Here is a 13342-nt window from a genome sequence, read left to right as displayed (position 1 = left end):
TAATTACAGGTATTTAAATTTTGTTTTCATAAACGAATCTCCATTAATAATTGGTAAGAAACATAAAAAAATTTTTTAAAAAGTAGATGTCGTATTATTTAACATTAGAAAAAGTATTTAAATTTTGTAAATAACTTTTACGTATTTGTTAACAATTTAAAGATGTATTCAAAGAAGAAGAATTATTGTTTTGTGAGAAATACCTTTCTCACGGGTTAAAATAATAAAAAAGAACCTTGTTAAAACATTAAAATCTTCACTTCTCGACGGTTGACACACCGAAGTCTTAACTAAATTATGCAGCGTTGTCGGGTCGACAAAAATTATACGAAACGCACTGTATATATTATCTTTGCGCAAATATCTACGTATTCATTGACGTTTGATGTTTTGTAAGATAGATTCGGTTTGCAAGTAATTACGTAAGACTTTTTTTGTATTTGTTTTGAAACTAAATATAGAATAATTATCTATTATGGAACAAATAAAACGCACTAAAATACAGTGATGAGAATGATACAGAAACTGAGATCTGTTTTATAATAAATACGAGGGCTACTCCTCAAGTTTCTGAAATAATAATGTCCATTGTTCCATTTTGAAAATTGCTAGTATTAAAGATGATAAAACAGTCATCGATGCTGAAAGAATAATTCACTCAAAAATGTTTTCAATTACATATTTAAGTATATCATAGATACAAGAACTTAAGCCTATTATATAAGGAATTTAGAAAACTAGGATCGGTTTAACCTGATTATGGTCTACGTTCGAATTACTTAAATGATAAATGCAATTAGATGGGTAATTTCTTTTGTTTATATTTTTATAAAATAGCCGATTGGTATAGAAATTTGTTGTAAATGTGTAAGTCACAAGTAACTATTCAATAAGAGTAAAAATATAAATACAAGTACAGAGAAAGACCTTGATCACAAATTATAGTTTTTATAATATGACATTATTATTGTCGCGCTTTCAACTAATCAGCGGAAAGCTAATTCAAATGCATCACAGAATAAAGTACAATTAATAATTTTTGACCATATTCCCCTATTATTCAATATATTTTTATTATGCCTTCGTATATTTAACCAAGGATAAAAGCTTATTGAGTCATAATATTGGTTGATCCTAGAGACACATTTTAAAATTATTGAATGCCTCATATATATCGCCGATCCTTATTTTTATACAACTTTTATTGCCACCAAAAAGTAGGCAGGAAAAACAAACAATGAATTTTTGTTCCTATCGAATCTTCTCAGACTCCACCATGGACAATAGAAAGTACCAAATTCCCATACGCTAATCGAAGGACACTTTAATAACATACTCAACATTTACACAGACGCATCGAACTCTCAATACGGTACACCAACCTCCAAATATATGCTAAGAGTACCTCCAACCCCATCCATTTTCACTGCTTAATTATATGCAGTACATCGCACTACACACATCGCCGCGTCATCAAACGAACCCCTTAGCTTAATCCAAACTCTTCAAAAAATTCACACCATAAATTCCTTAGCAATCAAGCAGCAACTGAAATATATACAAGACAACAACAAAAAAGTAGCATTTTGTTGGATCCCTCACACAATGGAATAAAAGGAAACGAAGAGGCAGACCTGGCCGCTAAGGAAGCTGTAAATAGAGATAGTGCGGAGTGCGTGAACTTTTCAACTACTGCCGATCTTAAATCAATTCTAAAGCGTAAATTGCTCAATGAATTGGAAAGCAACGTCAACACATAAACTTCGTGAAGTGAAAGACTCAGTAAAACCATGGTAAATACTACAAAAAAATCGCAGAAAAAAAGTTCTTCTAACGCGTCTCCGTCTAGGCCATACGCGACTGACCCTTAGCTACTTATATGATGCGAAACCTGAACCAAAATGTAGCTGCAATTGCGAATTGACTATAAAACACATAATCGCAGAATGTCCATCTTTCAACTCAGAAAGATCCTCATCAAATCTACCACTCGGAGCAATACGTGTGAAATCTTAGGACCTAAATATTACTTACCTTAAAAATAACCTTAAACAGATCTCGATAAGAACTTAATTTGACAAATATCTGTAGATAAAAGATTTTTACTGAATCGCTAATAACCAGTATACGGTTGATACGAATTTTGTAATAAAAAAAATGCATTTTTGTATTTTCAATGACAAATCCAACCATTTTTAGCACATATATTTTGCTTTAACTGTTTCCTCTACTTACTATAGTTTTTTCCATAATAATATTTGGTTATTGGCTACCGTACGTTATTAAATCTATTTTTCTTTGTTTGAATATCGACAGAATCTATTGTTATTAATTAAGTTGAAAATAACTCCCATACTATACAAAATCACATGCACTCTATTATAGTATATTCTGATCCGGTTCAAATCGTCCTGAAAAACTGGATAGTTCGTGAAAAAAAGCTATTTACTAGGCATCTATCTAGTGTATTAGGCTTTGCGCTAGATTGAATGCAGCCAACTTTTCCAGTTAAACACGCGACTATTTTAGACTGCCGGGACTATAGCACAAAACATCGTAGGTATGGAAAAAGTGACAAAATGATAGGTGGTGGGAGATGATTTTTAGATAATTACCGATATTTTTAATTAAATAAAATCATATTAATATTAATGGTATCCTGGAAAGTTATTCAATCCATTTACTAAAGTCTATTTTGATGCTCTAGCTCAAATTTCTTATCGATCTAAAAATATCTCCTGTAACTAATGATCTATTTAAAAAAGTTTCAGTACCTCAATAAATTATCGAAGAGATATTCTAACATGTCGCATATCAACACATTTTCGAAATAATTATAATCTGCTAGAAGTTTTGTTGATTTGAATATCTACAATTTCGTGAATCGATGAATTCTCTTTCGTTTATAATGTTAACAAATTTTGTAATATTTCATTGATAAAAGTTGAAAATTATGATTTTATATTTTTAAATTTCAATTTACGGCATACTTCAGCATTGCTTAATTTAAAAATTGTGAGATAAATATTACGTTTTTGTATAAATATGAAAAATAATAGCAAATTGACACTATTAGTTTCATATACTTGGATAGATTGAATCATTTTCTTGTGAAACATTTATTTGAAAAAAATGTATTTTATAATTAATTTTGGTGTTTTTTTAGGTATTTTATTATGTGTGGTGAGTGATTTTTATATTCAATTATATAGAAATTTTCCAATTGAAAATAACAATAATTAGAAATATTCCGAGTTTCATTAGTCACAGTAAGAAAACTGTTGGGTAGTTATAACAAAAAAATTCGAGGGAGTGCTAATTGAACAATTTATAAGTGTAATTTAAGATAAATTGTGTATGTATTCGACTACAGCCATGTTTGGAAAAAAGAAATCTGTTACCATACTGAAATATAGATTATTACACACCGAGGTGGGATGAATTTCATTACTGTCGAGAGATTAGATATAGATAAACAAGACGCGAAGCGTCGAGGTTAGCTATGATCTCGTGAAATGAGGGCAGGAAGTAGGGGTGTGTACTAAGACACTTTCTAGCTTTCAACGACGTTAGTGATGACAGCATTGCATATATGGTTGTAAATAAAATATTAAAATATATTAAGGCAGATAGAATTAAATCATTACCAAATTCTCAAATGTATTGTGATATTTGAAATAATCTGACATAATTTTAAAATGCCGACTTCAGTCAATCTTCCACTATTGGGGCATCTATAGGGCTTTTAGTAAACTATGATCATGGAACAGATATATCAGGTGATTCCGGATACTAGCCCAGAACGAAATTTTTATCAGTTTCCAAATATCACATTCAATTGTCGGTAGAAATTTCAAATTTAGAACTCAACCAACTCAACAAATATTTCATATTTATAATTATAATTTTGTTCAACTTTTCTTTCTTAGAACTTTTTATATGTTTTTCTTGATAAATCGTCTTGATTTTAGTTGTTATTTGATAGTATTAAAAATGCAAACGAATGTTTGGATATATTTAATCATGTGCATGTTTCCGTGAATATTTCAAAATAGTAATAATGGACTTCATTCGAGGTATGCGGTTCCAACACACCAAAAAACCGTATTCTCCAGCCACAGTTGCTCGGGATTATGAAGATGTGATCTTTATTGATTATTTAGGAAAATGAAAACAATAAATGTTCAATATAATGCTAATTAAATGCATAACTTTGTTAAAGAAAAGAGTTTTAACCTATCATTGCGTCTGTTAATTCAACCAACTATACGCTTTTGTTGCCAAAAACTGCGTCACAATTTATTGCTTAATCTGAGATATCCACTTAGTTTGGCTCCCTTCGATTACTTCCTGTTTCCAAAATTCAACAAATGGCGTTGTTAATGACAAATTATGTTGAACAATATTTCTTCATTATCTTTCTCATAAAATATAACCAAATCATTGAAAAATATGAAATTGTTTTTTTTTAACTTTTGACTTATTTAGATTAAAACCTATTTGTAAAAAAAATCATAGTGAAAATTGATCAATTCTTGTTGAAAATTATCATTCACTGTAATCTAACAATTTGAGAATAAGGAAATGATTTTAATGCAAGAGTAATTGAACCAAATTAATCTGCCAGTTTCTACGAGCCTCAGTTGCAAAAATTGTCAAAGATTTGCATATTGAAACGATGGATGAACAATCAACCAACTATACAGAAATATATAACCATAGACTAGACAAACATTTAATGAACTAGCAGCAAATCAACTTAAAAGGCAACCGCAAGACCGAAAACTAACACGACACTTACCAACTGATTACTAAATATATTTTAATACTGATACCAGAAGTGATCTCAATTTTATATGATATGTAATTTTAAACCAGAATTAATATCAATTTTTAAATCTCATTTATATACAATCTGTATATAAATCTATATATGTATATATATATATATATATATATATATACAGATATGAGATTTAAAAAAAAGGTGAAATAGTCCTAATTATGTTCAAAACCTTATCTGTAATATTTTGGAATCTATCGACGTATTTGAATTTATCGTAAAAAATGCAAATTTCAAACACAAAAGGTCCCATTCGATACCTGGATAAAACCTATTAGGATTACGCAGGAAAAATAGCATGACCAACTTTTTTTAAATAATTTTTGTTAAACTGCAGTTTTAACAAGTGATAATTATAATTACTAATAATAGATAAAGGATTTATGTTCCTATATTCTAGTATGGTGAAAAAATTCTGCTACAAACTCCAAGTGGTCTAATAATGGGAACAAAAGAGTACGGCTTACATGGAACCACCTTTTACGCTTTTCAGCAAGTACCTTATGCAAAACCTCCAATAGGAAATCTACGTTTTGCGGTAATATATATTTATCATTATCTTCATAGCTTTTGAATTAAATTTCCTCGATTTTAGGATCCAGAACCTGCCGAAAAATGGAAAGGTATCCTAGATGCTACCAAAAGTAATAAAATTTGTTATCAACAAAATAATATGTTGGGTTTAGAGCTTCTAGAAGAAATGGAAACTGAAGATTGTTTATATTTGAACGTATATACCCCAAAAGTAGGATTCTTATAACTTTTATAACCAATACTTTAATTGTGTATATGATATTTGGGGGATAGTGATGATTTTGAAGCTTTTTTATAAACTGTTTCAATTCAATTATACAATGCCCGAAATTCAATTTTTCATTTTACTTTTTTCAAGAAATTGTGAATTGAAAAACAAATTAATTTACTTACTTTCAAACTCAAGCACAATTAGACCATAGGCATAAATAATATTTTTTTATATATATAAACATGCACTTCAATTTATATCTTGTTTTTTAGAATCCTTCTAACAACTCTTCACTACCTGTGCTAATTTATATCCACGGAGGTGGATTTGTATCAGGTTCGGGAAACTTTGATTTTTTTGGACCTCATTATTTTATGGAACATAATATAATTCTTGTTACTCCCAATTACCGTTTGGGGCCGTTTGGTAAGTACGAATATGTAAGTATGGTGGGTAACTAGAGAGAAATATTAAGATTATCGAAATATTAATGATGAAGAAAAAGAAGAGAACTAGAGTTTTTCTTATATTCTATTTTTAATTTTAAAAAAAACATGACACATTTTACTTGTGCCAGTGACAAACCACAAAGCAACATACTGTTCAAACTTGTGAAAGGATATGTATGGGTTTATTATTAAGTCTGCGATCCATAAAACTTTCAATAAAAAAGCAGAAAACTCGATAATGAACAAAAAACATTACAAATCATGAATGAATACTTGAAAATTCATTTATTATTGTAAAACGCCGGACTCGAAACTTCTTTATCATTTTATCCATAATGTTCTACAATAAAGTATGTGCAGAATTTGGCAATCATATTTTTTATAATTTCAATGATGCATTGTTTTTAAATATAAACAGTTATATACGAGGATATATTGAAAAATTCTTAGCCTACTATAGAACCAAACAAAATTTCAATGTCAAAATATTTTATTACTCAACATATTTTCCTCTTAATTAGATACATTTATTACAGCGATCCTGCAACGTCTCTAGACCTTTTAAAAACAATGTTTCTTCTTGTTCTCCAAACGAGACCTCCACAGCTTTTATTACCTACTCGTTAGAAGAAAATATACGACCTTTAAAACTTTTTTTCAGTTTAAGAAAGAGATGATAGTCGGACAGAGCCAAATCCGGTGAATAAGGGGAGTGTTCTAGTAATTCAAATCCTAAATCACGAATTTTTTGTATGGCAACATGAGATTTGTGTATAGGGGCGTTGTCCTGCAAAAACAAAACTCCTTTGGATAGCTTTCCGCATCTTTTCTCTTTAATTTTTTCCCGTAGAGTCATTAGTAGTGTCGAATAGTTATCACCAGTTATTGTTCTACCCTTATCCAAAAAATCAATCATGATTACTCCATGGCAATCCCAAAAAACTGAAGCAAGAACTTTTCCAGCATATTTTTGACTCGAAACTTCTTAGGTCTTGGAGAACCAGAGTGTCGCCACTCCATCGATTATTGCTTTGTTTCTGGATCGTAGAAATGTACCCAAGTCTCATCCATAGTAACAATTCGGTTCAAGAAGTCTACATCGTTTTCAAATCGAGCACAGATCGATCGCAATGCTTCTACCCTTGCACGCTTTTGGTCAACATTCAAACATTTGGTGATCCATTTTGCAACAATTTACGTGAAATTTACGTGAACTATATGATGAACGCGTTCGTATGAAATATTCAGTCCTTCAGATATCCGTTTTAGCTCAATTCGACGGTCTGATAAAATCAGGTCATGAATTGTATTGATATTTTCGGGGACTGACACAGAAACTGGCCTTCCCGATCGGTCATCATGTTCAATGGAAAATTTACCTCTTTTGAAGCTTGCAGTCTAATTTTCACGATCGCATACGGACAAGGACATTGATCACCACGGATATTAAGCATATCTTCGTAAATCTGCTTACCTCTTAGCCCTTTTAAATACTGGTACTTGATGATGGCTCGATACTCCAATTTTTCGATTCTCACAATTTCGGTTGACATCTTTTTTCTTTTAACTTATTGCGTTACTCTGGTTTAATTTTTTGATGTCAAACTTTACTCTGACACTTCTAATAAGTTATTGTTCGTTGTTATGGTAACGCAATATTTTGTTTATACATGGAACTGGTATAGGCTAACTAGATATCAATAAATCCTTGTATTTTTGTGTGTTAAATAATCTAAGATGATTCAAAATAATATTTCCATTTTATTTCGATATCTTTTGTCTAAAAACTTACAATTTTTAGAAGAGACCTCATTTTCTACTGAAATATTAGCTTCATATCCTTATTTGGTGATCTTTCCATTAATTAATTTCTCTTTCATCTAATTTCGGAAATGAAGAAATCACTATAGATGGAAATAAATATACGGATCTAAGAATTAATAGGATTCAAATTCCAAAAATGGATTGTTTCACATTTCAATTTTAGTTATATCTGCATTGAAATTTCATTTTCAGGCTTCCTGACTACTGGAGATGAGATAATACCTGGTAATTTTGGATTAAAAGATCAGCAGCTTGCTTTAAAATGGGTGAAAAATAACATTAAATATTTTGGAGGCAATCCTCAAGAAGTTACTCTATTTGGACAAAGTGCAGGTGCAGCATCTGTTACTTTTCATCTCTTGAATAAAGAATCAGCCAGTAAGTTCTTTTGTTAATAAATAATTATTATCTTCATTTCTTCTAAATGCATCTATTCTTAAAAGTGTATTCTATCATGTTTTGTGTTTTTTTTGTAAACTTAGAGAGAAATATTATTCGATTCCTACGCTTGGAATTAAATGACAAGATATTCTTCATAATCTAAACATAAAAGTAAATCTCATTGTTGCATTTATTAATCGAAATTGGTAGAAGTATCTTAATGTTAAGTATATTGAAGAATTTTAAGGGTTTTATGTCAATATATATATATATATATATATATATATATATATATATATATATATATATATATATATATATATATATATATATATTGACAATTATTTTATTTACTGAGAAATTTGATACACAAGCTCAATTTTCAGGTTTATTTAGAGCTGCAATAGCTCAAAGTGGCTCAATGTTGACTCCTTGGTCATTTCAAAGAGACCATAATGAAATAGCATATAAAGTGGGGTGTGGTTTAGATAACAATTTTAAAAATACCAATACTTCTCAAGATCTATTGAAAATTTTAAGAAGTAAACCAGCTAGTGATATTAACAGAGTTGCAGCAAGTTTTAAGGTATATTCAATTTGTTCTATTATGAATTTTCATTGATTCTGACAAATATTTGGAGCAGATATATTAACACTATTCTGGATTGTTCTTATATAATATCAATATTGCTAGTATCTGGAATAATTCTGTAACTTAGATTGAAGTCCAAACAAAGTACATAACATGGAAAGAAATAAAATAATTTCTTGTCTATTTTATTACTATGAAGTTTATTTATACTAATATAATTCTCAGGTCATAAATCAATATTTGAGTTTCTATTATTGAATAATTAAATGACATCTACTATTGGTTGCAGGAATCTATTGAAAACGACCAAATACTACAAGGATTTTGGTTTACACCTACAGTTGAACCTGCACATCCGAAAGCATTTATAACTGAGAAACAGTTTATGGCCCTAGAAAATGGAAAATTGAGTAAAGTTCCACTTATGATTGGCATCACATCTGAAGAATTGATTTCTAAAGCTAATGGTGAGATATATAATTTTTTCTAAACATCGTCAAGAATATGAACTATTCCATTTTTAATAAAATTCAATCATGTAACATCAATTTTATATACAAATTCAACTATGATTCACAACATTTGTTCATAGAATATACATAAATGAAAATAAGTAGTTTCATTTACAAAGAATCTGCCGAAAACTTCGCGAAAAGCAAATATTTTTGCTCGAAGCACCAAATTCTGCTTGCTTGGAATATTAAGATACCATTGTTTCGTTTTTGTTCAAACAATGTATTACTTTTTTAGACCCTTATTTTCTGTCAAAGCTGCAACAATATGATAACGATCTTTCAATGCTTATTAACAAAAATATGCATATTGAAGACCGTTTAGCGAAAAGAGAAGCGGGTGAGACTCTACGACGTATATACACTGACGGATTACTACATGATAATCCAGGACTCGCGGTAAGGGTAAGTATTTCTATAGTTTGAACAGAATTGAAGACGAAATCGAAAACATGGGATTTTTTTTGTTATATACAAGTGCTGAAGCCCAACTACATTTATTACTCAATCGAGAGAGCGCATAGGGTCTAGTAAGCCGCAATGTAATTGGACGAGACTCAAGTAAACCATGCTCTATTATCTCGGCTAAAAGAGAACCCCCGTACTAACTTACTTTTCCAGTCGTTGTAACCATCTTTGCCTTTTTTGAAGCAATCCATTGTCTTGATTCTTCCTTCGTTCCATCAGTGTAGTGGGTGATCCATGTTTATTCAGTGAATATATGACAATAGCGTCTTCTACCTCTCCAACTTCAAGCTGGTTGTCGCAGTTTTGGGCCATCCCGAACGCTCGCCGTCAGTCAAGCTGATACGGCGACGTTTGAAATCAGCTAACCAAAATTTTACGGTTATAAATGATGGTACAGAGTCTCCATACGTAGAATGTAACTCTTCTTTTATTTGCGTAAGCGGATTGTTTCTCAAAAACAAATATTTGATGACAGCTCGATATTTAATTTTTTAGAAAAATATTCACAACGACGACTCACTTATCCGGCGGAATCCAACTGAATGTCTGAGATTTTAGTAAGAACATGGAGACACATCTGCAAACATGTTACTCAACTACTCAAGTGCTGTCATCCTCAATTCGAAGTCGGAAATTTTGGAGACAACCCTACATAAAGACAGTAGTACCTTTTCAAATTGACACTTTGTACACATTTCAAAGTGCTACTCATTATTTTTATAACAATGATTATAACATTTACTTAATTATTGTTGATTGAACTGTATTATTTGTAGCTTTTTAGTGACATATCATTTAATATGCCGATTATCACACACGCAAAGATTCAATCGAAATTCAGCAGAGTCTATTTCTATCAATTCTCCTATAGTGGATTGCTTGGTGGGATCAGACCAAATATAGATGGTGAGATTTCTCTTTCAACACAAAATTATCGCATATCCATCATAATTAGAGATTTATTTATACATTTAAGGTGCTGATAGAACTGGACACTCTGATGACAATCATTATCTATGGACAAACTTCAAAAAAATCACGCTAGAGAATTATTCAGAGGCAGATGTAATTGCTAGTATTAGATTTCGAACACTTATAACAAATTTTGTCAAATATTTGTGAGTATTAATATATATTTCAAGATTTTTTATACAAAAAAAACTGGATCCATTAGCACCATCAAAAAACTAGATTTGTAGTTAAAAAATTGTGGTCTGATATTGTGTGGTAGACAAAAATGTAATAAAATTTGGGAAGGTGATATTGCTGTTCCGGAAAAATAATGATGTAACTGCAAAAATGTGTCAAATTGGAAAAAATCTTCACACAATACACAGGAGAGCAATTGACTTTCACTTGACGCCAGCTGGCCTTACATAAATGTATGCTTTTGATACAATACCTTTATAGTTATTTAGGTCCGGGAAGCGATTTAGTAGGGTACGAGATAGATGTTTATGGACGAGGCGACAAAGGAGCCGAGTCAAGAATATCTAATCAAGTACCGTAATAACAACTTCACGGACGTATATCGTATTATGTTTTTCTTTCATACTACTACCGGTTTTAAATAAAAAGCAAAATTATATTAAAATATAAAATGTCATATTTGAAAATTTATTTAAAAAAATAAAAATTAACAGTCACTAAGGTAACATTGTAAACAAAGATTTTTTATTTCTAATTATTTCAAACGGGTTTGGGAGAATTTAAAAATACTGTAAAGTACAGGGATACCGTAAAGTGCCATTTTCCGGACTCATATTAGTACAGTACAGTATAAAAGTTTTTCTTTTTTTCCTTTTTATATTTTCAGTCGCGCAAATTTTCTAAAATCGATGAAAATGGTAAACGACTACAGTTTTTGTCTACTAGAATAGAGTGCAATTTTTAGAAAAAAATTGACGTATATGGACTAATGGTGTTGAAATTAGGGTAATTGAATAAAAATCCTGCCAAATTTCTGCATTTACGTCACAGTTATTCCGGAATAGTCATTCCGGAATAACATGAGAATAATATGAGAAGTTGAACTCCTAATTGGGTGTAATAACTATAGTAATTTTTTCAGGAACCCAACACCCCAACTATCTGAACTTTTTGACAACGTCATATGGCCTACAGTTAACTTCGATGACTTCAAATATTTAGACATAAATGATACAATGAGTATCAAAAGAAATCCTAAAGGAGACGTCTATCCAAAGCTGGTGAATTTTTATGAAACGATGGCTGTTAAGCCGTTTGACACATTTTGAACAAATTTAGAGTAAATGATAACTTGTATTATGATAACCAGTATTGTATTTATTTAGATAATACCCCAAATATTGATAATTTGTACGATGTTAATAATTATAAATGAAGTTTAATTTTGTTTCTGTTTTTTTATGGATAGAATTCGATATTTGTTGACTGTTGAAAATAGTATTAACTACTTGGACTAAATTCTACAGTTTCTACATATATATATTCTACAAACTTCACTTTAAATTATCAATAATCTATTGATTATCAAACTTCACTTATTATTTATATATATCTGAAGGAAACCAGAACTTCAGATATATACAGAGAGAACTATGTAGTGACAGTTGATAATGCGCACTTGGTCACAACCTCGTGGAAGTCACCGATGAAGAGATAATATTTTATCACATTTTCATGTGTATAACGTAAATTCATCATTCATGTTTCAAATTATTTCATAGGAGATAAACCACTTTTGCATGTGTAAAAATTCCTGCAAATAAGGGTTGCTACAGCACGACTTAATAATTCAATTTGGCGAAACAAATACATCCGAATCAAAACAAAAGCCAGAAGGCAATAATAAGGCCGATAATTTCCACTGAAATTATACTAGCTACAGCAAAGGCAAGGATGCTTAAGGAGATGGCAAAAATGGGAGACGATTTGGGAAGGGAAGGTGATAGACAGGAAGTGAAGCGAGACAATGAGAAGAACGTAAAGAAAGCGAACAGGCAATTTATCTGCAATGGACAATGAAGAAGATGACAATGAATATATAATACAACTCCAATATATTTACAAAGAATTGATCTTGATATTATTTTTATTTATATTTATATTTGTCCTTTTTCCTCTTTTTCTTCAGCCCTTCAGCCATTGTAATATTAAAGGCTTTGATTGCAGACTTTTTCTCAGAAAGGAGTATTCAGTCTGAATTAAAGGATACTTGCAACTCTCAACTATGGTCTAGTTTAAAAGAGCTGTTATCATTGATGGTGGTGTAGACGTTGGTGGTTTAGTTATCTTTTCATTACTCCAAACGGGGGCTGCAGAGCTGTGGAACAAAATAAAATGAGAAATACGTATGAGAACGAAAGAAGAAACGGGCTTTGGTTACAAAAAATGCTAATACTATCACACATCCAAAAATTAAATTAACATCTTCAAAACCTATATAGCCACAAATGTGTTCAACTCTTTTCTATTCCTTTATGTTACACAAATAAGATAAACATACAAATTTCCGGAAAGAGTAATCAAAAATTTCAGTTAAGC

General features: G+C 30.6%; 1 protein-coding gene across 2 annotated transcripts; it reads left to right on the top strand.

The window, feature by feature from the left end:
- Positions 1–3068: 3068 nt before the first annotated feature.
- On the top strand, positions 3069–12109 carry LOC130891686 (juvenile hormone esterase-like). 2 transcript variants are annotated; one of them, XM_057796562.1, is made up of 11 exons: positions 3069–3183; positions 5244–5381; positions 5439–5588; positions 5861–6014; positions 8054–8239; positions 8629–8828; positions 9124–9301; positions 9585–9751; positions 10591–10720; positions 10791–10932; positions 11886–12109. In XM_057796562.1, exons 1-11 carry the CDS (start codon positions 3133–3135, stop codon positions 12070–12072), a joined length of 1683 nt encoding a protein of 560 aa, XP_057652545.1. In that variant the 5' UTR covers positions 3069–3132; the 3' UTR covers positions 12073–12109. The 2 variants fall into 2 exon arrangements, with proteins under 2 accessions (XP_057652545.1, XP_057652546.1); XM_057796563.1 differs by lacking the exons at positions 10591–10720; positions 10791–10932; positions 11886–12109 and adding an exon at positions 9825–10249.
- Positions 12110–13342: the final 1233 nt, after the last annotated feature.

This window comes from Diorhabda carinulata, chromosome 3, assembly GCF_026250575.1.
Source record: "Diorhabda carinulata isolate Delta chromosome 3, icDioCari1.1, whole genome shotgun sequence".
Taxonomy (NCBI): Eukaryota; Metazoa; Arthropoda; class Insecta; order Coleoptera; family Chrysomelidae; genus Diorhabda; species Diorhabda carinulata.
Note: the sequence above shows the minus strand (reverse complement) of the source record. Positions and strands in the feature narration are given on the sequence as shown.